The sequence below is a fragment of the Notamacropus eugenii genome, chromosome 3 (assembly GCF_028372415.1).
Source record: "Notamacropus eugenii isolate mMacEug1 chromosome 3, mMacEug1.pri_v2, whole genome shotgun sequence".
Taxonomy (NCBI): Eukaryota; Metazoa; Chordata; class Mammalia; order Diprotodontia; family Macropodidae; genus Notamacropus; species Notamacropus eugenii.
Genome location: NC_092874.1, coordinates 277,867,804 through 277,894,041, shown reverse-complemented (window position 1 = coordinate 277,894,041; position 26,238 = coordinate 277,867,804). Strand labels below are relative to the sequence as shown.

The window sequence follows — 26,238 nt, the reverse complement described above, 5'->3', positions numbered from 1 at the left end:
TGAGAGCCTACAGCTCTTTAAAAGATATTAATATATTCCATTATTATATATTCTATAAATATGCAAATTTTACATATTTACATACATTTTATTTGAATATAGTTAATGTGATATATTTAAAGTAGCAGCACAGAATGGTGGCCCTGGAATCAGAAAGATGAAGGTTCTAATTCTGCCTCTGACTCTTACTAGCTATGTAAGTATGGTTAAGACATTTCCTTTCTCTCAGCCTCAGTGACCTCCTCTATCAGATGTGGTTAATCACACCTGCAATAGTTATCTCTCAGAGCTGATACAAGGGAACATATGCAAAGTGCTTTTCAAACCTTAAAGTACTTTATGAGTATTAGCTGTTATTATGGGGGGAGATCCCTGATTGGTTCTAACTGGGGGAGGGACCTTTCTGAGCAGTCCAGAATCAGTTTTCTCGGCTGCTTCCGTGAAATAGCAGGGTTTGAAAAAACTATGATAGCCTAAGATGTTTTGATTTATTGTATTATGAGACCAGGTTTCTACTGGGAAAATGAAACTGAAGCAATTATCGGACTGTTTAGGTTCAACTCGCTTACTTTCAACTGAATTTTCCAGATGGCTCTGGCTCCAAATTACATTGAAGGTGTATTGAATGATGCTGGCTAATGAATTTTAAAACCTCAACACAGTGTAGCCAGAAAAGGCCTCTGGGAGTAGAAGAAAAGCTGAACTGTCCCCAGTTGTCATTTGTAGCAACTGCATGAGTGCAGACAAACCCCTGAACTATTCTGAGCCTCGGTTTCTCGATGCATAAAACAGGGCTAATAATGAATGCTTGTACTGTTTACCTTACAAAGTTGTCATTAGTCAGTCTGTAAGCATTTATTAAGCACCTGCTATGTGCCAGGCACCATACCGGGGATATAAAGAAAGGGGGGAAAAACCAGACGCTACCCTCGAGAAGCTTACAATGTAATGGAGAAGGGGGAACAATCTATAAATAACTAGAGACATGCAAGATCTATACAGAAGAGATGGCTGTTGTGAGGAAGGTGCTGTAGCAATGGGAATTATTAGCATGAGGAATGGAAGGGGGGGGGTTCATTTATTCCCCCCTCCTGTTACAAATCAGTTACATTTTCATCTACTTGCCAAAGTAAACAGAAAGCATTTGCCATCATCTCCCCGTATTTTCCAGTTATAAAGTATGCTTTTCCATGCTTCATCTTATGGTTTTCATAACTCTGTGAAAGAGCTTATCCCCATTCTATGGATGAGAAAACTGAGGTTCCACAACAAAACAATCTAACAGAATTTTATTAAGCACCAATCATATGCAAGTCGCTGTGTAAGGTGCTGAGGATACAGAACACAATAGAAAAATGTCCCTTCCCTCAAGAAGTTTACAGTCTAGCCCGGGTTAACTGACTTGTCCCAGGTTAGGTGAGGCAGTGGGATTTAAATTTGGATGCCTCATTACAAATCCAACGCTACACCCCCCACAACTCTGGTTACCTCTCATAAGAAATGTGATGCCAAAAAATGAATACCATGAAGAAATCTTTTTATTTGATAATTAGTGGGTTAAATCTAGTTGCTTATTTTTAATATATGCTGGGTGTGTATCAAAATAACTCTGGCCTCTTTTTAAATAGGTTGCTGAGCCTGGGGGGAGGGGTAGTGGTGATGGAGGGTCTTCAACAGGGGCCAATAAGGGACAAACCCCAAGGATAATGTATGTTCACTCTAAAACCAGAGGGGAGAGAAGAGGGCAGGGAGAGGAGGGTTACTGAAGGCTGCTCTGGGAGAGAATTGTTTCCTGAAGGTCAAGTGAATGCCAGACCTTGTGGCTTTTAGTCATATAACTGGCAGTGAAGTCAGTCACTTCTCTGATCTGTAAACGCTGGGACTTGGCTTAAAACAACTCACACACTCTGGGATGAGAAGTGTCCAGAGAGAACAGTTTTAAGATAAGAAAAGAGCACACTTTTCAGGCAGCTAGATGGCACAGTGGATCAATGGACTCAGAGTCAGGAAGCCCTGCGATTAAATCCAGCCTCAGACATTTACTAGCTGTGGGACCCTGGCCAAGTCACTTAACTTCTGTCTGCCTCAGTTTCCCCATCTATAAAATGGGGATAATGACGGCATCTATCAGTTGTTTCGTGTGATCCTGGGCAAGTCCCTTGACTGCTACCTGCCTCGTTTTCCTCATCTATAAAAATAGGGATAATAATGGCCCTGTCTGAGCAAGTCACTTGGGTTCTGTTTGCCTCAGTTTCCTCATCTATTATATGAGGATATTAAAGGTACTTACCTCCCAGTTGTTTTGTGTGATCCTGGGTAAGTCACTCTCCGAGGCTTTCTAAGTCTCACCGATTCCCTGACAACTACTAAATCTGAGAAGGGTGATCTCAGACTCAGTAGAAGTATTTCTTTTGCCAAGTTTTCAACAAATAGACAAGAATCACAGGTCCTTGAGTATTCATATACATTTATTGTGTAGGGGCAACTAGGTGGTGCAGTGGATAGAGCACCAGTACAGGAGTCAGGAGGACCTGAGTTCAAATCTCACCTCAGACACTTGACACTCACTAGCTGTGTGACCTCGGGCAAGTCACTTAACCCCAACTGCCTCATCCTGGGTCTTCTCCAGTCATTCTGATGACTATCTGGTCACTGGATTCAGGTGGCTCTGGAGGAGAAGTGAGGCTGGTGACCTGCATAGCCCTCCCTCACTCAAACCAAAGTCAAGTGCAAGTCATGTCATCATTTCTCTGATGGCATGGTCTTCTTTGGCAACGAAGGGCGAACACACATTTATTGTGTATTTATTTATATTTGGATCTTATGGCTTTATTGGTATAAGGAAACTTCTACCAAATCAGATTAGTTTCTGCTCTGAAGTTTATAGTCACAATGAGCTAAGGCAGTGGTGTCAGACTCAAATTGAAATGGAGCCACTAAACCACACATAAAGCTGAAGTCACATATTAACTCACAGTAACATTAGTTATGCTTTATTATACTTTTATTTATCTTATTAAATATTTCTCAATTACATTTTAAAAATGTATAATTATGAGGCAGAGCCAAGATGGAGGAGAAAAGGTGACTCACTTGAACTCTCCCCCAAGCCCCTCTGAACACTTGTAAATAATGCCATAAAACAATTCTGGGAGCAGCAGAACCCACAAAAGGATGGGGTGAAATAATTTTCCAGCACAAGACAACTTAGAATGTTGGCAGGAAAGGTCTGTCACACCTGGGTGAGGATGAGGCACAGTCTAGCCTAGGTCACACCAGCAAAGACCCAGCCCCAGCAAACCAGGAGCAGGCCTTGGGAGTGACTGAATTAGCAGTGGCAACAGCTACTCCTGGAGCTCTCAACTCAACTTGTCAGAAGATTACAAGGGTTTCTTTGCTGACACTGAGGCTGGACTCTGGATCCAGGTCACAGTCCTGGGTGGCGGTCCCAAGGGTGAGGAGGAGCACTAGCACACCAGGGCTTGTAGCCACAGTAGAGAAGGGACCCTTGTAGCAGTTCCAAGATAGAAAAAAGTATTTGTGGTCACTCACAGAACAGAACACAGGCCAGGAGAGTAGTAAACACACCTCTCCTCATATTATATCACCTTGAAAGAACTGAAAACTTACATAGAAATAGAAATATCTCTGTAAACAGCTACACAAAACCTGTGAAGTTTGGGGCAGTGTACCCTCTCCCAGGAAGCAGAGTACTATTTCAACAAAGAGTTAAAAGTTAAAAAAAAAAAAAAGGCTGGGAAAATGAGCAAACAACAGAAAAAAAAATTCTGACCTTAGAAAGTTACTATGGTGATAAGGAAGATCAAAACGGACACTCAGAAGATGATAACTAAGTCAAAGCTCCTACATCCAAAGCCTCCAAGAAAAATACGAATTGGTCTCAGGCCATGGAAGAGGATTTTGAAAATCAAGTGAGAGAGGTAGAGGAAAAATTGGGAAGAGAAATGAGAGTGATGTAAGAAAATCATGAAAAAAGAGCCAATGGCTTGGTAAAAAAGACAAAAAAAAAATACCAAAGAAAATAATACCTTAAAAAAACACTAGGCCAAATGGAAAAAGAGGCACCAAAAAAATCACTGAAGAAAAAAAATCCTTAAAAAGTAGAATTGGCCAAATTTAAAAGAAGATACAAAAAGTTCACTGAAGAAAAGAATTCCTTAAAAATTAGAATGGAGCAAATGGAAGCTAATGACTTTATGAGAAATCAAGAAACAATAAAATAAAACCAAAAGAATGAAAAAATAGAAGACACTGTGAAATATCTCATTGGAAAAGTGACTGACATGGACCTCTTTTTCCAATTGAGTCAGCCTCTTTTTAAAGCTGCTATTTTCCTCAGCACTTTTTTGGTTCTCCTTTAGTAAGCTGCTAACTTGTTTTTTAAGGTCTTCTATTTCCTGAACCAAGTTTAAGTCCCCTTTGGAGGGATGGTCCTTGACTTCCTCTGACAGTATGCCTTGTTCTTCCTCATCTGAAGGGATGGGGGGAGACACCTGTTCCCCAAGAAAGTAACCTTCTATGGTCTTATTTTTTCCCCCCTTTTCTGGGCATTTTCCCAGCCAGTGACTTGACTTCTGAGTGTCCTCTCCACACCCACCTTGCCTCCAGATCTGCCCAGCCAGCACTTAGGGGCTGAGATTCAAATGCTGCTTCCCAGCCTCAGGGCTTTCAGAGGGGGCAGGGCTGCTATTCAGTGTGAGATTAAGTTCAGGAGCTCAGGTAGGGGCAGGGCCGCCACACAGGGCTCAGTTCCCTCAGGAGGTTTATGTGGAGACCTTCAACAATGGATCTGGGCTCCTGCCTGCTTTGGGAGCCCCTGTCTGCTGCTGCCTCTGCTGCTGCATCCCGAGGGGGCCTGAGTCATGGGGACACCCCACTCCCCTCTCGGCCAGCCAAAAAGACCCTCTCACTGACCTTTGGCCCCTGTGGGTGGAGGGACCTGTGTGGCCGCTGGAGATTCTACCCCTGAAGCCTGCTCAGAACTGCTCCTCTCGGTGCTGCGGCCAAGGCAGGACTGGGCTCCACTCTGGGTCCAGTGTATGACAGACCTGTGGCATCAGTTTTTCAGGTCTCTCTGGAACAGAAATCTCCTTCACTCCCTTGTTCTGTGGCTTCTGCTGCTCCAGAATTTGTTGGGAATTCTTCTTTACAGGTATTTTATGGGCTGTGGGTTAGGAGCTAGCATATGTGTGTCTTTCTACTCCGCCATCTTGGCTCCTCCCCCCGCAACTGACATGAAAAATAGATCCAAGAGAGACAATTTAAAATGACTGAACTCCCTGAAAGTCATGATCATAAAAAGAGTCTAGACATCATCTTTCAAAAAATTATCAAGGAAAACTGCCCTGATAGTCTAGAACCAAAGGATAAAGTGGAAATTGAAAGAATTCACGGATCACCTCCTAAAAAAGAAAACCCAAAATTAAAAGTCTCAGGAATATTATAACCAAATTCCAGAGCCAGGTCAAGAAGGAAATATTGTAAGCTTCCAGAAAGAAACAATTTAAGTATCAGGAAGCCATAGTTTGGATAATGCAAGAGTTAGCAGGCTTAGAATATGATATTCTGGAGGGAAAAGGAGTTAGATTTACAACTAAGAACTACCTGCCCAGAAAAACTGACTATAATCCTTCATGGGGAAAAGATGGACATTCAATGAAATAGAGGACTTTCAAGCATTCTTGGTAAAAAGACCAGCTCTGAATAGAAAATTTGACTTTCACATACAAGACTCAAGAGAAGCATAAAAAGATAAACAAGAAAGGGAAATTATAAGGGATTTAATAAGGTTAAACTATTTACATTCCTACATGGGAAAATGATACTTGTAACTCATAAGAACTTTCTCATTATTAGAGCAGTTAGAAGGGCACAGGTGTGAGCTTTTAGTTTAAAAACTAAATTAAGAGGTAAGAAAGGAATGTATTGGGAGAAAGAGAAAGGGAGAGGTAGAATGGGGTAAATTATCTCACATAAAGGAGGCAAAAAAAAGCTTTTACAGTGGAGGGGAAGAGGAGGAGGAAAAGGAGAGGAAGTGAACCTTATTCTCATCAGAATTGTCTCAATGAAGGAATAACATACACACTCAATTGGATATAGAAATCTATCTTACTACAAGAAAGTAGGAGGGGAAAGGGATACTAGAAGGGGGCAGATTGAGGGAGGGAGTAGTCAGAAGGAAAACACTTTTGAAGAAGGATGATGAAAGCAAAGAGAGAAAAAATGAGGGGGGGTTAGGACGGAGGGAAATACAGCTAGCAACAGTAATTGTGAAAAGAAATTTTGAAGCAAGTTTCCCTGATAAAGGCCTCTTTTCTCAAACATGTAGAGAATGTAGTCAAATTTATAAAAGTGGGAGCCATTCCCCAAATGATAAATGATCAAAAGATCTGATCAATTTTCAGATGAAGCAATCAAAGCTATTTATAGCCATGTAAAAAAGTGCTCTAACTCAGTATTGATTGGTGAAATGCAAATTAAAACAATTCTGAAGTACCACTTCATACCTATTAGATTGGCTAATAGGACAGAAAAGGAAAATGACAAATGGTGGAAGGGATATGGAAAAATGAGACATTAATGCATTGTTGGTGGAGTTGTAAACTGATTCAATCACTCTGCAGAACAATTTGGAACTATGCTCAAAGGGCTATAAAACCATGCATACTCTTTGACCTAGCAATACCACTACTAGGTCTGTAGCCCAAAAGAGATAAAAAACCAAAAAGGAAAAGAACCTAGATGTACAAAAATATTTATAGTGGTTCTTTTTTGGTGGCAATGAACTGGAAATTGATGGAATGCCCACCAACTGGGGAATTTTAGTACAGTTTTAAGCTATTAAATTTTATAATAAGAGAGTTATTTTTCCCCAGGAGTTGCTATGTTAGATTCTGGGGCTCACAGGTCCCTTTTTGTTGAGGATGAACCAGAAGTAGAGGCTTAGACTCTTTGGGCCTGAGGTTCCTCATCTATGAAACGAAGGCTTCAAACCAAATGATTTCTCTGGTGTTTTCTAGTCCTGAAATCCTTTGATTCTGGGCTGGGAATTTCCCTATGCTCCCCAAATAGCTCTCAGATGTTTATCAACAGTGAACAAAGGACTATAGAAAAGAAACAGTCAAAGTCCTGCTCTTTCCAGCTTGTCCCTAACTCTGGTATGGGAATGTTTAGATGTTCCTCCCTCTCCACCGGCCTTATCTATGTTGGACAGACATTGTACCTCTGCCAGGGCCGGAATTACACCCACAGGGAGTGTTAGTGCTTGAGAGGTTTTTAGACATATGAAAGGGCTCAAATCCAGTAGAGAAGGCTAGGAGGAATGCTGTTGTCTAAGAAAGCTGGCAGCTCTCTTGAATCATCCAAGGAAAGAAGGAGGGAGGGTCTGAGGCCAAATTAGAGAGATTGCTGCAGGCACTGTCCATCAATCAACAAGCATTTATTAAGCACCTGGTGTATGCCAGGTATTGTGCTAGACACTGGGGATTAGAAGATGAGAATGGGTCAGTCTTTGCCCCCTAGGTGCTTCCATTCTAAGTGGTCTGAGGATCTCCAAAATTTTTAAAGCCACTGGGTTAAAACATGGCACCAATGACCATGACCTAGTCAGCTTTATCTACTTCAATTCAAAATTCAACAACGAATAAGTACTTGTATGTGTTAGGTGCTGAGGGTACAAAGACTAAAATGAAACAATCCCTGCCTTCGGGGGCTTATATTCTAACAGGGAAAAATAACATGTACACATTTCAGTAGATACCAAATAAAATACAAGGTGATGTATGTGTACAACAAATATTCAAGGTAAAATGCAACAATAAAGCAATCAGTAGGCAATTACTATATATTTCTTAATAGGATCTCATCCGCCTTGGTGTTGTGCCTCTCTGATTGGAGAGTGGGGCCATGAATTCCAAACCTTCATTTAAGGAGAAAGCTCAGCTCAGAATATCTCATTTTTCACTGGCTGCACCACTCCGAGACTTCTCTGACTCAAGTGTCCGCCTCAAACTCCAGCTTCCTTTTGGGTGTTGTTGTCCCTCATTAGATTGTAAGCTCCCTGAAGGCAGGAGCTGTCTTTTTCTCCCCATGCTTGGCATATAGTAGGTACTTAATACATTTTAAAAAAAGTTTGGGCAGCCATTAGTGCAGAGGATAGAGTGCCAGGAAGATTCATCTTCTGAGTTCAAATCCAGCCTCAAACACTTATGAGCTGTGTGACCCTGGGCAAGTCACTTAACCCTGTTGGCCTCAGTTTCCTCATCTGTAAAATTACCTGGAGAAGGAAAAGGCAAACCACTCTAGGATCTCTGCCAAGACAACCCCAAATTGAGTTATGAAGGGTCAGACAGACTGAACAAAAACAATAAAGGTTTGTTGACTGAACTTATAGAACATAAATGTGGTCTATCAGTCAACAATTATTTATTAATTTATTAATTACTTACCATGTGTGAAGCACTGTTATATGCCAGGCATTATGCTAAGTGCTTATAATTTTTTTGTTGCTGTTGGTTGTTTCACTAGGACCTGACTCTTCATGGCCCCATTTGGGATTTTCTTGGCAAAGATTCCAGAGTGGTTTGCCATTTCCTTCTCCAGCTCATTTTACAGATGAGGAAACTGAGGCCAACAGGGTTATGTTATTTGTCCAGGTCATACAGTTAGTAAGTGTCTGAGGTCAGATTGGAACACTGGAAGATGAGTCTTCCCAACTCCAGGCTTGGCATTCTACCCACTGTACCACTTAACTACCCTGATGCTATATTATACCTATTTTACAGATAAGGAAACTGAGGCAAACAGAGGTTAAATGACTTGTTCAGGGTGACACAGATAGTAATTTTCCAAAGCTGAATTTGAATTCAGATCTTCCTCACTCCAGGTTTGGCACTCTTACATACTGCATCATCTAGCTGCCTCCTTTTAAGGTAGCAGGAAGAAAGCTAATTTATTTCCCTGCGATTCTGTATGTATGTGTGTGTATGTACATGTGTGTGCTGTTACACATAAATACACTTCCTCTGACCTACCATTCTGACTTTTATCAAATTTTTTAAAGTCCAAACTTTAGAAAAACAGAGTTGTTATTTGTGACCCCAGACTGGAAAGGGGGGTTATTAATTTTTCCAAAGGCCAACATACACATCCTTCCCACCATTCCTATTTTGGAGACTGTTGTCTAAACCCCAGGAGGAAAACTGAACAAGGGAGAAAGGGCCAGGAGAAGAAAATTGTTGGACATATTTCCATAAGCCATTATCATCAATCAAAGGCAATAAGCCTCTTTGTGTTGAAGGAGGCCTGTTTATGGAGCTCTATAAACAAAACTCTAAAGGCTCCTGACCAGACATTGTCCTACTGCTGCCGTGGTGGTTGCTTTTCTATGACCATGGAATGTGTTTCCTGCCCTTTGGTTCCGGCTCCCCAAGACCTGCCTCCATTTTAACGCCTGTGATTACAAAGACTCCCATGTACACATCAGTGGTCTTTAAAGTTTATAGAGTTCCTTTCTTACAACAGCCTAGTGATGCCATGAATATTATTATACCCATTTTACAGATGAGGAAACTGGGGATAACTCAGTTCATAGGATTACAGTTCTAGGGTTTAGCTGCTTCATTTTACAGAGAAAGAAAATGAGACCAGAGAGGTGTTCAAATGCGGAGGTGGAATGTGAACTCAAGTGCCATTATTCTGTGTTTAGCGGGTTTTTCTTTTTTCTATCTCATCACAAAGTAATTAATATAGGATCACAGATTTCCAGCTAGAAGGGACCTTAGAGGTCTTCAAGTCATTCCCTTTTATTTTACAAATGAGGAAACTGAGGCCCTGATCCTATGACACTTCCTAGCAATGTTGCACTATTCCTTCCTTTGGCATTTGGCTCATTTTAATTTTGTTGTTCATTCTTTCTTTTTGAAGAAGACCAATGACCCCAGGAGGGCCTTGACTTGACTGTGAATTGGATCGAAGTGAGGCAGAGCTGGCCAAAGTTGCCAGCCTCATTCTCTCCTCCAGAATTATTAGTCCAGTGGCAAGATAAAAGTCAAGATGACTGTGGATGGTCAGGGATGCAGTGGATGACCTTGGCCCTGCTAAATTAGGTCTTTTATGGAGGCAGCTAGGTGATGCCATAGTGCATGTAGTCAGGAAGGGCCTGGGTTCAAATTCAGCCTCAGACACTAAATGTGTGACCCCGAGCTAGTCAGTTAACCTCTGTTTGCCTTAATCCACTGGAAAAGGAAATGGCAAACCTCTCCAGTATCTTTGCCAAGAAAACTTCATGGACAATACTGGTGTGCTGTGATCCATAAGAGTCAGACATGACTGAAAAATGACCAGAAAAATTTTAATATAATTCATCAAAGTACTCTTTCTCGCTTTGCCCGGACATTTGATTTTACTGGTGTCAAGGACTCCCAGTGAAGAAATTTCTCCCAGGAATGGAGATGAACAGCTGCTCTGCCCCCTTTTGGTCTTAGAGAATTGCCTGAGGGCTCTGCGAGGTTCAGAGAGCTTGTCAGGGTCCCAAGGTCCTTATGTGTCTGAAGCTCAACTTGAATCCAGTCTCTCTTGACTGTGAAGCAAGCTCTCTCTCCCCTGCAAGGATGTTTCTTTGCTTGATTTCTTCATGATTGAGAAAATGCCTGTGTAGTCAATGGACTGACTCCAGTTAGATGCACAGGTCAGTGTATATAGGACCCTCTTGGAGGAATACAAATTGTCAAAAGATTCTGACTGGAAGATTCTGACTTTCTTCTTAGTGTGATGAGCCCTCCTGCCATTCTTTCTTCCTTCCACATTTCTTTTAGATAAAGAAAAATTGAATTCTCTAAGTGCTTGTTAATCTTAGGGCCTTCCCTCTGAGATTACCTCCAATTTATCATGTGTATATCTATACCCCAAATAGGCTATAAGTATATAGATATATGTGGAGAGAAAACTATAATGTATATATATAACATCTGTGTGTATTTATATAGGATATATTATATATAGGAGCTAAATAGGATATGTGTGTATATACATACACATATACATACACACACACCCACCCTTTGGTAAGCAAGCTAAGTTGTACATATATTTGTCTTAGCGAAAAAAACCCAAAAAACCAACCAAAAACACAACTCTTCTTAATGTCCTTAAAAAATGGTTGAAAATGTGGCACTGAAAGCCTATATATGCCAGTCAACAAGCATTTATTAAGCACTTACTATATACCAAGTGCTATGAAGAAAACAGTCCTTGCCCTCATGGACCTCACAATCTAATGAGGAAGACAACATAAAAACACGTACAAACACAAGATATTTATAGGGAGATATGTGTGTATATGTAGAAAAATACATACAAGATATATAGGAGATATGTGTCCTATGGAGGACACATATACACAGGTGTGTGTTATATATACACATATACACACATATCTTAAATAGAATATATGTCCTATATAGTATAGTATACACACAGGTGTTTTACATACACACACGTATGTATCCTATATAGAATATGTGCCCTATATAGATATGTCCTATATAGGATACACATATAGTATGTATATGTGTATGTGTGTGTCCTATATAGAACATATGTCCTATACAGATATATACCCCATGTAGTACACACAGGTGTATATTTTATATAAACATACACACACATACACACACACACATATATATATACACATATCCTACATAGGATGTAACATACACATAAAGATATATAATACACACAAACACCAAGGACAAATTTTTCCTATATATATGTTTGTATAAATGTATATTTGTGTGTATGAGCATATATACATACATATTCCATATAGGAGAGATATCCTAAATAGGATATATTATATCCTATTAGAATTAGACATACATACATTAGCTATATATGCATTATTAGTATATTATATTAGTATGATATATTTGCATATTATATGATACTATAAAACATATTACTATATTACATATTAGCATCACAGATGCTAATATATTACAATAATATATATATTACAAATACACATACATGTTAAACAGAAACAAAGTGAACTAGCCTTGACAGCTAAGTGTAGATAAGGTGCTGGACCTGGAGTCAGGAAGACTCATTTTCCTGAGTTCAAATATAGCCTCAGACACTTACTAGCTGTGTGATCCTGGGCACAGTTTGCCTCAGTTTCCTCTTCTGTTAAATGAACTGGAGAAGGACATGGCAAACCACTCCAGTATCTATGCCAAGAAAACCTCCAAATGGGGTCATGAAGAGTTGGACATGACTAAAAATGACCCAACAGGGCAAACTCCCAGATTAGCTTTCCCTGGGTACTCTGCCAGTTCTCTCACATTGGAGAATCTTTCAGTAATTAAGAGAAGTAAAGAAAAACAGGGTTTACAAAGGTATCCCCCATATTAGACCTGTTAGAAGGTCACCAACCCAGTTATTTCCAAGAACAAGAGGCATCAAATGAAATTTCTTTTTGGTTGTTGAGCACATGAATCACATCCTAAGAGACAGAAATAACATTTCAGGTTGAAAATAAACTGTCATCTGACAACCACTATTCTGCTTGGCCCAGTCATCAACATTTAGCACATTCATATTAGTAGGCTGATGAGTAAGAGACTTCTTTTTTCTACCTTTCTCAACTTCCAAGGAATGTGTCTTTCACAGTCTTGAAGATCACAGATTTAGAGCTGGATGAGACTTTTGATATTATCTGGTGCAATCTTCATTTTTAAGATGAGGAAACTGAGAGGTTAGCTTCCTTTCGCAAGGTTACATATGTAGTCAGTATTGGGGGCAGAATTTGAACTCAGATCCATTGACTCCAAATCCATCTACTTTTGTACCACATGGTACCTCTAGATCTGAGCTTCTTACTTGAGATCCATGAATTTGTTTAAAAAGTCTTTTTTTGATAACCAGATTTTAATATCAATAGTTTCCTTTGTACCCCTATGTATTTCATAGTAGGTATGTAGAAACACTGAGTCACTAGATGGTGCCACAGTGCACAGAGTTGTCAGCCCTGGAGTCAGGAAGACTCATTTCCCTGAGTTCAAATCTGACCCCACACACTCCGTAGTTGTGTGACCCTGTTTCCCTCAGTTTCCACATCTGTAAAATGAGTTAGAAGAGCAAATGGCAAATCATTCTGGTACTTTTGCCAAGAAAATTCCCAAATGGGGTAACAAAGAGTCAGAAACAAGTGTAAAACCACAAGAACATTTTAAAACATTATTCTGAGAAGTGGTCCATAGATTTCACCAGATCGCCATAAAGGAGTTTATGACACAAAGAAGTCTAAGAACCTATGATCTAGATGGATGTCATCATTGACCTAAAGAGAGCTGGGTGGCATAGTGATCATAGGGAAGACCCACCTGAGTTCAAATCCTGCTTTTAGCACATCCTGGGAAATTTACTTAGGAATTCTCAGTGCCCAAGCAACTTTCTCAGGCAATAAGCAGACAAAGTATGTGAACTGGGGTTTTTTTTTCCTCAGATGAAATCATAAATCCAGACCAGAGACAAATAACATACTCTCCACCCTAAAAACCTCACCTGAAAATGTGGAGATGAGATATGCAAAGAAATATTTTTGACCAGAAAGTCAAGAATACTTCTTTGGCTGAAAGCACTAAGCCTTCTTTCAGGAAATATAAAAGGCACAGATTAAGTTACTTCAAATTCCTCCTGAATGAATACACAAAAATGCACCATATTCTAATGTTCACTCCCACTTGGTGCGTCTTCAAGGGAATGCATGGCTTTATTTGGAATAGATCTGAAAACATTCTAAAAGTTATCCACTTCGAAGGGGTTGTGCAACTGAACTGTGAGTTGTCAGAACACTACTGTAACCAATCCACAAAACACTTAGTAAGCACCTACAATCTACCAGGCATTCTGCTAGTAGCTGGTCTGCACTGGAGTCATGGGCATTATATATACTCCCATTTTCACATATGAGAGACATAAAATTATATATAGCTCTCATTAGAGCTGGATTAGAGTTACTGCTATTTTATTTATTGATTTGTCTATTTCTTCTCTTTTCATGCTTTATTTAACAGGAGTGATGTATCTAGAAACACAGGAAAAAATTAGCATTCCAAAAATTTTTAGGAGGGTTGATAAATTTGTCTAGTCATTTTCCATATTCTTAGATTTTCTTTGAAGATTTTTCTAGCTAAAACAGGATGTTCCCCTCATTCCTGCTGCAAGCTAATTCAAGTTTAAATATAAACTAGCATCGAGTATAAAGGACAAAAGTTTAGTTTGCTTCAACAATGATTAGGTACCTACTATGAGGAAGGCACTGGACCAGGTGCTGGCTCTACATAGAAGACCCTGCTTTCTGGGGGGTTTTAATTGAATCAGGGGTGTGAGAGGGAAGAGGAATGAACAAGGAATAACCTGCTTATTTTATTATTAATAGAGCCAAAAATCGTACATAACCAATGCTTTTTTACTTAAAGCAGGAAAGAAGAGACATAACAGGGAAAGAAGGAAAAAAGTTGGACCATGTGTCCATGGCTTCTTATAGCCCTGGCTGGGGAGCGAGGGCCATGGGGGAGATCCTTGTATTCTGGGGTCCTGGTTGAGAGAGGGCCTGAGGTCTCTCCCTCCATCCTCTCTGGGAGTCCTACAGTAGCTCACTCTCCTTGCTCCCCACCACAGAAGGGAAAAGGTGAGGCTTTTGGTCCCAGTGGGCCCCAGGTGGGACGAAGTGAGGTCCTTTTGTTTTCAATCTCAGTATTGGCTCAGCAGTCAATCACAAGATTGATGGGAGAAGGATCACAGAATCCTTTATTCTGCGTCATCAGGCATTCCCAGATACAAACTCCCAGGATTGAACCCTCATCTGTAAACTCCTTGTATCTCTTATTCTTATAACTTATTTCCCTAAGCATTTATTGAGGTCCTATAATGTGCAAGATACAAAAGAAGTTTGCAGTTCTTTCTTTGAAGACTGTTCATATCCTTTGGTCACTTTCCTAATGGAAGATGGCTCCCGTTCTAATTAGATAGGTACAAATTCTCTGTAGATTTTGCACCGCATATTTTTAATCGGTGATATTTGATGCATTCCTCCTGCATGAACAAATCCAGTTCCTTCAACCAATTCTTTTGAATCAATCAATCAATATTTATTAAGTACCTACTATGTGCTAGGCACTGGCAATACAAAAAAAGGGAAAAAATAGTGCCTGCCCTGAAGGAGTTTCCAATCTAATGAGGGAGACTGCTTGTTGTTTGTCCGTCCTTCTAGTAGAGGGCTGTTGCATCAGGGAGGTGATGCCATGACTTGAAAGTGAACTGGATTTAAGTGAGGAAGGGCTGTGCAAAGTCACCAGCCTCACTTTCTCCTCTGAAGTCATCGGGGTCCAGTGGTCAGATACAGATCAGGACGACTGGAAGTGGCCCCCGATGGGGGAGACATCATTCAAACAAATATATACAAAGCAAGCTACCTACAAGATAAATAGGAAATAATTAAGAGAGGAAAAGTACTGGATTTAAAAGATGTTGGGGAAGGATTCCTGTAGAAAGTGGGATTTTAGTTAGGATGTAAAGGAAGCCAGGGATGTCAGAGTGGAAAAGCCAGATTGTTACCTGGCCTTGAAGGGCAGTGGGGTTCCAGCTTGCTCCCCTTCATATACCCTAAATTTAGTAGAATGTGAGCTCCTTCAGGGTAAGAGACTTTTTTTTCTTGGATCTTTGAATCCCAAGCATCTAGTATAGTGACTTGTACACAGAAGGTGCTTAATAGATGCTGATTAAAATTGGATTAAACTGAACATCTAACAACTCAACATTCCATCTCCCACCTTTGGGACTCTGAAAGAAACTTGCAGTGTCTCCCAATCTTATCTCCCCTTCTCAGAATCCTCCTTTTTCCCTTAAGCTTCAGCTCAATGATTCTCTCCTCCAGGAAGCCTTCCCCGACTCTCCTCCCCCAGTTGTTAATGAATTCCCTTTCCGTCCTCTTCACTGGCTACCTGACGCTATAACTTATTTGTCTACAATTAGGAGTTCTTAACCTGGGGGTCTATCAATAGATCTCAGGGTGTCTTTGAACTTGGATGAAAAAAATTACATCTTTATTTACACTAACCTCCAATTAAAATTTAGCATTTTTTTCCATTGTGAATTTTAAAAAGCATCAGTCTGAGAAAGGGGTTCATAAGCTACACCTGAATGCCAAAGGGGCCTGTGGCACAACATGATGAAGAATTCCTACATGAATGAATGAAAAAGCCTTTATATTAAGGGTTTACTAAGTGCCAAGGGCTGTAATAAGTACTGGGGACACAAATATAATATTGAAGAGGATTGCCGCCCACAAGGAGTGAGAAAGGATTATATAGGAAAAAGATATATAGGGAGATAGTGGTCAGGGATGGGTCATTTTGGTCTAGAAAGCCTTAGGGATGTCATACTGACATATCCTTTCCAGTAGTGGTGGCAGTATCTATTTCTCGTTTTCTCCCTCTCTGTCTCTCTCTGTCTTTCTTTCTGTCTTCTCTCTTTGTCTCTCTTTTTCTCTGTCTCTCTCTCTTTTAAACAGTGTTTAGCACAGTGATTGGCTTAATAAAGGCTTGTTGACTTGATTTAATCATGGTTTCCAGCCTAGAAATCTGGGGCAGGTTATATAGTCAGTATATAGCACGAGAAGATATTGAAAAGTTAATGAAACACAGTCAGATTCCAGATACAGTGGGCATTCATTCCTTAGGATATGTTATATCCCCAGGCAGGGTGTAAGTTTCTTGAAGGCAGAGTCCAAATCAAGTCAAACATTTATTTAAATACCTATGATATGCCAGGAACTTTGCAAAGCATTGGAGATAGACACACAGACACACACCCAGTCCCTGCTCTCAAGGTACTGAGTCTAATGGGAGGGACCACACTGTAGACAAACAGAGGGAAGTCTCAGTCTGTAGTCTCAGAGGGAAGGTACTACCATTAACTCATAAGTTCGGGTTTATAGATCCTAGATTTAAAGCTGGAAAGACTGGTAGAGATCACCAAGTCTAGCTTCCATTTCATTGAGAAGTGAATTGGGATCTGAATCCAAGTCTTTCAGACTCCAAGTCTATTCTCAGACTGAAGCCTTATTCAGACTTCGTACATCCAACACCTAGAACAGTGCCTGGGATGCTGAAATGAATCACTGTACAGCTTCTAGCCCCCAAAGATCCACGAAAAAAGGGACACAGTAGCATACAATTTCCCACTCTTTCCACTGTCTACGATTTATTCTGCCTCAAAGCAAGAAAACCTCTTGCAAGACTTAAGAATCAGGAATTCAGCCTGAAAAAGCCCTCCTAACTAATAATTAGCCAATTACCAAAAACAAACCAGAGCTTTCTAATTTTTGCTTTTTTCCCCTCCACATATATTAAGGCTTTAATGGATTTCTTTGAAGACTTTGCAGCTGAATCAAAATATAGGAATTAAAACTAAACAGTGCAGTAGGCAGGCCACCGTTCAGGCATGCTTGGTATGACTGTAAGGAATTAGCATGCTTGTGTCCTTTCCTAGGATGACTGATTCTGCAGATTTCCTGTGTTCCTGCTATTATCAGACACAGCACTCAGCCAGGAGTGCCAGGGGGTCATGGTCTCTGATTTAAACTACGGGTCTGGAGCTCGTATTAGAACCCCTGAGCCACTTGAATGGGGGAAGGAGGCTTGAAAGGTGACACCTTGAGATGAAAGCACCTGGGCAGGGAGAAGGTGGGGATGGAATTTCCCCGTGAGGACACCAAATTATGAAAAGATTCCTCCAATAAAACTGGGCTTGGCCATGGCTGAGAGAGTGATTAACTCCTCTGTGACCTAGCAGTTCTGCCTTTGGGGCTGGAGCTCTAGACACCTCATCTTGCCTTGATCCCTATCAAAGGAAGCCAAACAGACACCTCCCAGTGATCAAGGAAAACTGCTTGAGGCTTGCCATAGGTGGTAGACCAAATTCCTTTGGGGCTGGGGAATTTCAAATATATTTGCTCTTTTAAAATTTTTCCACATAATTGAAAAAAAAGGGCCCAGCCCTAGATTGGAAAGGGATCTCAGAAGTCATCGAGCCCAAGCCTCTTATTTTACAGATGAGGAAACTGAGTCCTAAGTCAAAGTGACTCACCCAAAATCACAAAGGTGATAAATGTCAGAGGCAGGATCGTGGGAGATCATTGCCGTAGAGGACATTTTACCTTCATTTTACAGATGAGGAAACTGAGATCCCTGGAGGTTGTGACTTGCCCAAGGTCACAAGTAGTATCAGAAGTGAGATTTAAACTCAGGTCCTAACTCCACAGCCAGGACTCTCTCCTCCGTGCTTCATTTTACATCTTATTAGATGCATACCCTGGGCAAGTCACATAACCTGTTGTCTCTATTTCTTCATCTGTAAAATGGGGATAATAATAGCACCTGCCTCCCAGAGGTGTTGTGAGGATCAAATGAGATATTTGCAAAGTGTTCAGCACAAGCCCTTAATAAGTACCTATTCCCTCCTGACTGTAAATAGAGAATGTAAGAGGTAACATATGGAAAGGGCTATTATTATTTTTAACATTAAAAATTTTTTTGAGTTCCAAATTCTCTATTATTACCTATGCAAAACAAATACCAAACGAAAAAGTTCTGAGAGGGAAACTAAGTCACAGAACTTGATGTTTCTGGAAGAGGGAGGGACAGCTTTGGAAAGGTAAGAAGGGAGTGGTCTAAACAAGAGTTTCTTGTGTCAGAGATTCCCCAGATCTTTTTATGATCAGTCAAGTCACTTAGGATTGTAGGATTTTGCCTTTCTTTGTATCTCCATCCTGTATAGCACAGTGCCTGGCACATAGTGATCTTTCCTCGGTATTTCATTTTAAATCTTACTAGCTGTTTGACCCTGGGAAAGTCACTTAACTTTTGTCTGCCTCAGGCCCAGGGCTAGTGTCCAGATGTGACTTTCCCTGGTGGTCCCTGTGAGCAACACTCATCTCAAACCCACAGCCACAGAGCTTTCCCAGGCCTATTCCAGTGGCTACTTGTGGCAGAAGATTTGACTGGACTCTCAAGGGCTATGCCCACTGGAAGAGTGAGCTCAGATACGGTCTACAAGACTACCTGGGTTCCATGTGGGGACCAGTGATGGACCTTTTTCCCCAGACTAGCCTAGCTAAGTAGGGAGAGGCTTTTTGAGTCTCCTTCTCCCCAGTCAAATGTGTTTGAGTGTCTTCTATCATCATTTGGCATGGCTTTGAATTCCCTCACTCTTCTTGATCTGCCTCTAATTGCTAATATATCTACTAAAATGTGATTCCTATAATTGGACCTAATATCCCAGCTATGGTGTAATGGGGAAAGACCATTTATTTGACTGACCTCTTTTAGGGACATTATGGTATAAGTTAAATATAACACAGATTATATGTTTTAAGACACAGGGATAATAATACCCAGTTTAAGTAGTATACTACTTGTGATTTTGACATGTCAGGACTAAATCGCTCAAGAATTGGATGAATTTTTTTGGGGGGGTGCTGGGAGAGTCTGTGAATTTGGATGGGAGAAAAATGACACCTTTTTTTCAGCAAGCTTTGGTTTCCTTTATAAATGCCATGTATTTTGGTATGTTCATTTAAGAACTTTTTTTTCTTTTAAACCAGGATTGGTTTCCCTATCTTGCTCAGGCTGGAAATCTGGTGATCACTCATGGGCTGAATCTCACTGCTGTTGAACATGAGAGCTTTGACTTGCTGTTTCCAAGTGAGTGGGCTTGCTGTGCTTGGTGGCTAGTGAATTCAGGCAGCTTAGTGGTCCACTTTGATCCTAGGGCAAGGGGCACCATATTGGTGAGGATACCCAATAGGCTTTAATCCAACTGTTGCTCAGAACTCCTGAGTTCAAGGGATTCATTATCCTCAACCTCCCTGGCAGCAGGCACCACAAGGCATGAACCACCATGCCAGGCAAAAACATGATTCTGAGAAGTCATTCACAGGCTTCACAAGACTGCTAAAGGGGTCCATAAATTCCCCTCTAAAAAGGTTAAGAATCCTTTTCTAGAAGGCCATGGAAAAAAGTACAATGAACAGTTACTTAACTCAGCTACTTAGAACATTCCTACATCAAGCATGGTCAACCCATACTAGAAACAGCTTTTAAGATTTATTTTGTTCTCAAACAAATGCAGGAGGTGCTGATATTCACTAATAAATGTTAAAATCTTGTTAAAATGGAATGTCTAGGAGGAAGGGTCCTGAGGTAATTTTTATGAAGTTAGCCAGATGTTTCCAGTTGTGAGATTTAGGGCACCTAGGTAGAATGCTCTGTTTGGGGAAGACCTGAATTCAGCCTCAGACACTCACTAGCTATGTGACCCTGAGTAAGTCACTGTCTGCCTCAGTTTCCTTACCAGTAAAATAGGGATAATAATAGCACCTACCTCCCAGAGTTGTGAAGGTCAAAAGAAATAAAGCAGGTAAAGTGCTTTTTAAGCCTTTAGACATTCAACTATATAAATGTTAGCTATTATTAATGATTAGGAAAATATCCCAGGGTATAAGCTAGGACTTGCTCTACGTTTTAATTGTGTTATATGAAATGCTCTCTTTTGGGCCCCCTCATCACCAAAAAATAGAAACAGTTGATCTCAAGTTCTTCCCGTACCATTCCCCACCTCTCACCACCAACCTTCTGTTCTCTGGCCATTTATTTGGGTCTCTAAGTTACTTATGATCCTATTTATTTTTCCATGTCCTCTTGGGACACTCAAAAAAGATCAAAAGAAACATAGACTATTTATTTTTAAAAAGTAAAAGAAACTGAGGTCATACAACACATTATATACCAGACTACAAAAATACGGCTTCTGGTCTGCCCTAAAGGCTGACTTGTTAGGGTTTGAGCCATTGGGGCTAGACATGGACTCGCTCCTGGAAATGTCTGTTTTTAGCTCTGTAAGAGCTCAGCAGGGTACTGGGTACCTCATTCTGTTTACCCAAAAAGAAAAAGAAAATGAAATACTCTGGTCAAAAGTGTCTTTGGTGACACTTGTGGTGCTTTTTCTCTTAGCAGAAGTATTCTCTTAAGACAATATTTTAATATAAATAAAAGCACATTTAACTCCTCCTTTTTGACAGGGAATGAGAAAGTTGCAAAAAGAAATAACCTCTTATGTTAGTGAGCTTTTTAATGTACACCTGGGCTGTACACACCAGGAAGATCAGATTTGGTCCACAGACTGTAGCTGTACTTTGCCAACCTGTGCCCTAGATTCAAGATTGGCTATTAGATTAATTTGAACTTTGAGCGTTCCTTTTTTTTAAAGTGATGCATAAATGATTCTTAAAGATTCCAAAAATAAGAAGGCTGGTTTTTCCTGCTTTTTAGTCACTTTTTTGGATGGGAATTACTGCCTCAGTCTTTTGGAATCTTCTCCCCAAGTGCTTTTAAAATCATGTTTTCTCTAGGACAGGTTAATTTAGCTTCTATTTGGTCATATTCAGATACTACTCTTCCTGACTTCATATTCTTTGCCTTCCTCATGGTACACGGGGTGTGGTTGTGTTCAGTATGGTCTTTGATGACAACTGTTTACGCTAGAAACACTTTCTTGAGCATTTCCTCCTTTGCAAAAATAGAAGCAGAATTCGCAGAATCATAAATTCAGATGTGGAAGAGACCTGGGAGGTCATCTGGCTCAACTTATTTTACAGATGAGCAAACTGAGGCTCAGAGAGGCAAAGTGACTTATTCAAAGTTACACAGAGAATAATGGGTGGGATCTGAACTCAGGACCTCTGACTCCAGAGCCAGAGCCTCTTCTGTAGTCGCCTGCCTGTCTTCGATCCAAACCATCAAATAACATTAAATGTTATGTCTAGCTCTTGACTCCTCTGGTTGGCATGCTGTCCACTGAAAAGGCCTATCAGCTTAATATTTTCTCTGGTTTTGTTGTAGATTTGTCTTCCTTTCACGTGAAGAGTCAAAGATTTTGCTCCTGAAACTTTTAATTTGTTATGTATGCATTTTAATTTACTTCACTGCCTTTTGCAGATGTACATCCAGGGAAAGCTGCTGTTTGCCAACTATGTATTAAATGGGTATAGCACATCTGCTAAAGACCTCCAGAAGCAGATTGTGAAGACCAAGAATGACTACCACATGGGTTACCATCTTCCTAATGACTTCAGAGTTAGGTACAGTGACTTCACCCATACCAACTGTTCTTATGTGCTGATTTCTATAATGTATAGATCTGAAACTGATGAGATAACAAGGGCTAGCTTACACATCCACACCCAACCTATGCCTTCCATGAACAAGGTAGCTTTGTTATTAGCACTGGGTTTTAGATGGTTCTATGAGCCCTTCCAAGAAAGAATAAAAGCATGAGACCTGATTTAGATTAAAAACACATTCTATCTAGCGAAGACGAAGGTTCCTCTTAAACTTCACTGCTGGTCATCTAGGCTATCATGGTAAGCCTAAAAAGAAAAGAATCTGAGCCTTTCTCATAGCTGGTTAGCTCAAACAAGGGGGTGGAAATAAAAGTAATTTAACTCAAGTTACTGTTTTTATTTCAATATTTTTAAATAATGTTTGAGTCACTAGATGGGAAAACATACACAAACATGCATGCCATACATACACATGTGCACATACGTGCGCACACACACATACTGAGACTCTTATGCAGCTAAGCAAAGCCTAGCAAATGATAAGTGTGCTTTCTGTATGTGGAAAAATACTTTTGTGAGGGGAAAAAGGTGGTAGAAGGGAAGAGAAAGAAAACATTTAAAAAAGCTCATGTTAAAACTCTGAATCTGGTCCATGAGTTCCTGTTGGAAACAGAATAAAGAATGAGCACAAAGAAAAGGAATAAGGAAGTACAGATTTTAATGCAAAATGAGAAATAGAGGAACACCATAAAGTAGAGCCTTAGAAACACAAATACCATACCTTATTAAATTAAAGAAAAAAACTTTCATAAAATAATACTTAACCCCCCATATGATAAAATCCAGAAAATGATTTTTTAAAAAGTTTTTTTTAAAGAAAATTTAAAATTTTCAAAGATACACATTCTCAATGAGGATAGGAATGGTATAGGTCTCACATATAAAACACTTAGTGATCAAAAAGGTATAAATAACCTCTGAAAGAACATTCTCAAATGATATTTATAAAGAACAAACAGTTCAGCACCCAAATTAGTCTCTGAAGTGAAACCTTCAAGGACTTACTATGTAAACAAGCTTTAACTCTCTAAGCCAGAACATATATAGTCCCGCTCCTTTTTTTTTTTTTTTTGAGATTGGATCTTCCTATCTTGCCCAAGTTAGATGAGCAGTGGTCACCCACAGGCCCGATGATCTTCAATTTCAAGTGGTATGAAAGATGTAACCTGCTCCATCTTCCCACCCTGTTCCAGTTCAACCTTCCTTAGGTTGTCTGGTGGCCTTCCACGTCCAGGGGCCAATCATACTGACGGCAGCTGTAGTGCAGATGCTCAATTAATGTTAGCCCAACTTCACTTTGAAATCTCGCACTCAAGAAATCCACCAGCCTCCACCTCTTTCTAGTACAAGGGATTACAGGCATGCACCACCACAACAGGCTATCGCAGGTTCATAATTAGTAGTGCCAAAAGATACGAGAAGAAAAGCAGAAGTTTCAACAGGAACTCAGTCAGAAACACATACTGTATATAAACACAATATAATTTCATTCACTTTAGGTTAAACAAATTAAGTTCTTAATTACTTAAATGTACATGGATTAGTGAGCTAACATCATACAGCATTTGAGATTGTATTCATATAGTCTGACATTTAGAAGCAAAATGAAATAAACAAACTATAAAGTTGGATAAGCATATGGTCTTTGCCATTTCTTTTTGCAAAAAAAAAAAAAAATGAATTAAAGTATGCCCTGGTTGCCATCAATTAGTTCTGCAGAAAATATGAAAATATGATGTTTAGGCAAAATGACCTACAAGGTATTTAGTTCCATAGGAACAATGTTATAAATGGGTGGTTGGAATTAACTTTGCAGCAAGTTTCTCTGATAAAGGTCGCATATCTTTATTTGGGATAGCTAGGTAATAAAATGAACAGAGTGCTGGACCTGGAATCAAGAAGATCTGAATTCAAATCCTGCCTCAGACACTTGCTAGCTATGTGAACCCGGACATATCACTTCAATTTATCTATAAAAATGCAAATAATAATAGCCAAATGAGATGATATTTGTAAAGCACTCTGCAAATCTTAAAATGCTATGTAAATACTAGAGATTATCATCATTATGCTATCTAAGATATACAGGAAGTGACCCAATATATAAGAACAAGGACCATTCCCCAACAGATACATCATCAACGGACACCAGCAGGCAGTTCTCAAGTGAAAAAACATGTTCCAAAGTGTTAATAAGAGAACTGCAAACTGAAACAACACTGAGGTCCCACCTCATCCAGATAAGACTGGTTTAAAAAAAAGAAAATGATAAATGCTGGAGGGGCTATGAAAAAGAGAGGCACACCACTAATGCACAGTTGGCAGAGATGTGAAAGGCAGAGTTATTCTGGAAAGCAATATGGAGCTGAAGTTCCATAAAGAACCAAAGAGTTAATGACTAAAGTGTACATATGCTTTGATCTAGTAATAGCACAAATAGGCCTGTAAGTCAAAGAGGTAAAAGAAAAAGAGTGAAAGGACCTAGGTATAAAAATATTCAAAGCAGCATTTTTATCCCAGCACAGAACTAGGAACAAAGGGAGTGTCTATCCATTGGGGAATGTTTGAAGAAATTATGGTATATGAATGTTACAAAATATTATTCTGCTGTAAAAAACTGTTTAAAAAGGGACAAGATCAGGGAAACCAGGGAAGACTTGTATGAACTGATAGAGAGGAAAGTGAGTAGAACCCAGAGAACAACTGATACAAAAGTAACTCCCATCCACACATCAATTCCAGAAGACCAATGAAATATACTTTTCACCTCTTGACCAAAGGATGGTGGAGTCTAGAGGCACAGAATAAGACTGACATTTTCAGACATGACCAATGCGTAGATTTCTTTTGAATTACTGAGCTTATTTGTTACAATAAAGGTCTTTTTAGAGGAGGGAAGTGATAATGACACTGAAAAAAAAGGAAGAATATCACTAGAAATCCTTTAAAAATATACAGGGAAAGAACAGAAGGAAGTTCAGAGGGTAAAGTAGGACAGCTTCGGAGCTATTATGTTGAGTTTATTATATACTTTAAAAAACTCAGCTATAAGATGTAAATTTTATATGTAGTTCTACTTTTCTTCATATATGAAAATATTCATATTTGTTGTTTGTAAATGGCAACAACAAAAATGAAATTAAAATCTTGAGAATAATAAATGGGTGGTTGGTCAAAGGACATCATGGAAGGTTTTCATGACTTTTTTTGTGGCGTTTGATTAAATTAATGAAATTATATATTAATCATCATTACAAACAATGTGGATTAGGTCAACACCATGGGGTGTTCCTCAACAGTACCACATATTTGATTCCAAGTGGAATAGGAAAACTTCATGTATCACCAGAGATTAAAAAAAAAAGAATTAGGTGGTAATTTAGGCACAAGTTAAAATAATTCAAAGGATATTAAGAAACATTTTTCAAATGAATAACCTTTTTGTTTTCAACAGGAATCAAAATCCAAACTGGACTGTTAATGGACACTGGTAAGGCAATCTATATTACCTTAATAACCATACAAATGGATTTGTATATGATGAGAAAACCTCAGCTTTGCTGATATTTATTATCAGAAGGGTGATTCCCAGGTGATGGAGTTTTTCACCCAGAGCAGCCATCTATGAAGACAAGAGCTATATGGGTGGAGGCTCTACCCACATCCATGAAATCATGATGCTTTAAGTTTTGACCCCTAAATATTGGAGAAAAGCAATAAGGAAAAGACAAATCAGGCAAGTGAGGAAAGATAAAAGAAACAGGAGAGCTCAGTAAGCAACAGCTTCATTGCTTTTGAAACAGAAAAGTGACTGGCTGTTAATGATTCGGGATCAACCTGAGGGTATTAAACCATACAATAACTCAGGCTAATGAATTATTTGATATTGGTCATGAACTTCAGGTAATTCTTATGAACCTAAGTACGATTCATTTCCTATGCTTTGATTAGTCTTGCTCAATTATCACAAC

General features: G+C 39.6%; 2 protein-coding genes across 6 annotated transcripts in view; one reads left to right on the top strand and one right to left on the bottom strand.

Moving 5' to 3' along the window:
- Positions 1 to 26,238, top strand: part of LOC140534508 (uncharacterized protein C3orf20-like) — a 49,429-nt gene that overhangs the window by 16,821 nt on the left and 6,370 nt on the right. For 4 of the 5 annotated variants that reach the window (XR_011977347.1, XM_072655611.1, XM_072655612.1 and 1 more), the window contains exons 5-6: positions 22,083 to 22,225; positions 25,722 to 25,757. Coding sequence is in view for 4 of the 5 variants with exons in the window: in XM_072655611.1 (XP_072511712.1) it covers positions 22,083 to 22,225; positions 25,722 to 25,757 (179 nt within the window). In the remaining variant the exon portion in view is untranslated. Of the gene's footprint in view, positions 1 to 19,714; positions 19,791 to 22,082; positions 22,226 to 25,721; positions 25,758 to 26,238 lie in introns of those variants that run through there. The other variant, XM_072655614.1, reaches the window with a different exon arrangement.
- Positions 2,978 to 26,238, bottom strand: part of VEZT (vezatin, adherens junctions transmembrane protein) — a 110,909-nt gene continuing 87,648 nt past the window's right edge. The window contains exon 12 of the mRNA XM_072655605.1: positions 2,978 to 15,500. Coding sequence (XP_072511706.1) covers positions 15,469 to 15,500 — 32 coding nt within the window. The 3' untranslated portion in view covers positions 2,978 to 15,468. The remainder of the gene's footprint in view (positions 15,501 to 26,238) is intronic.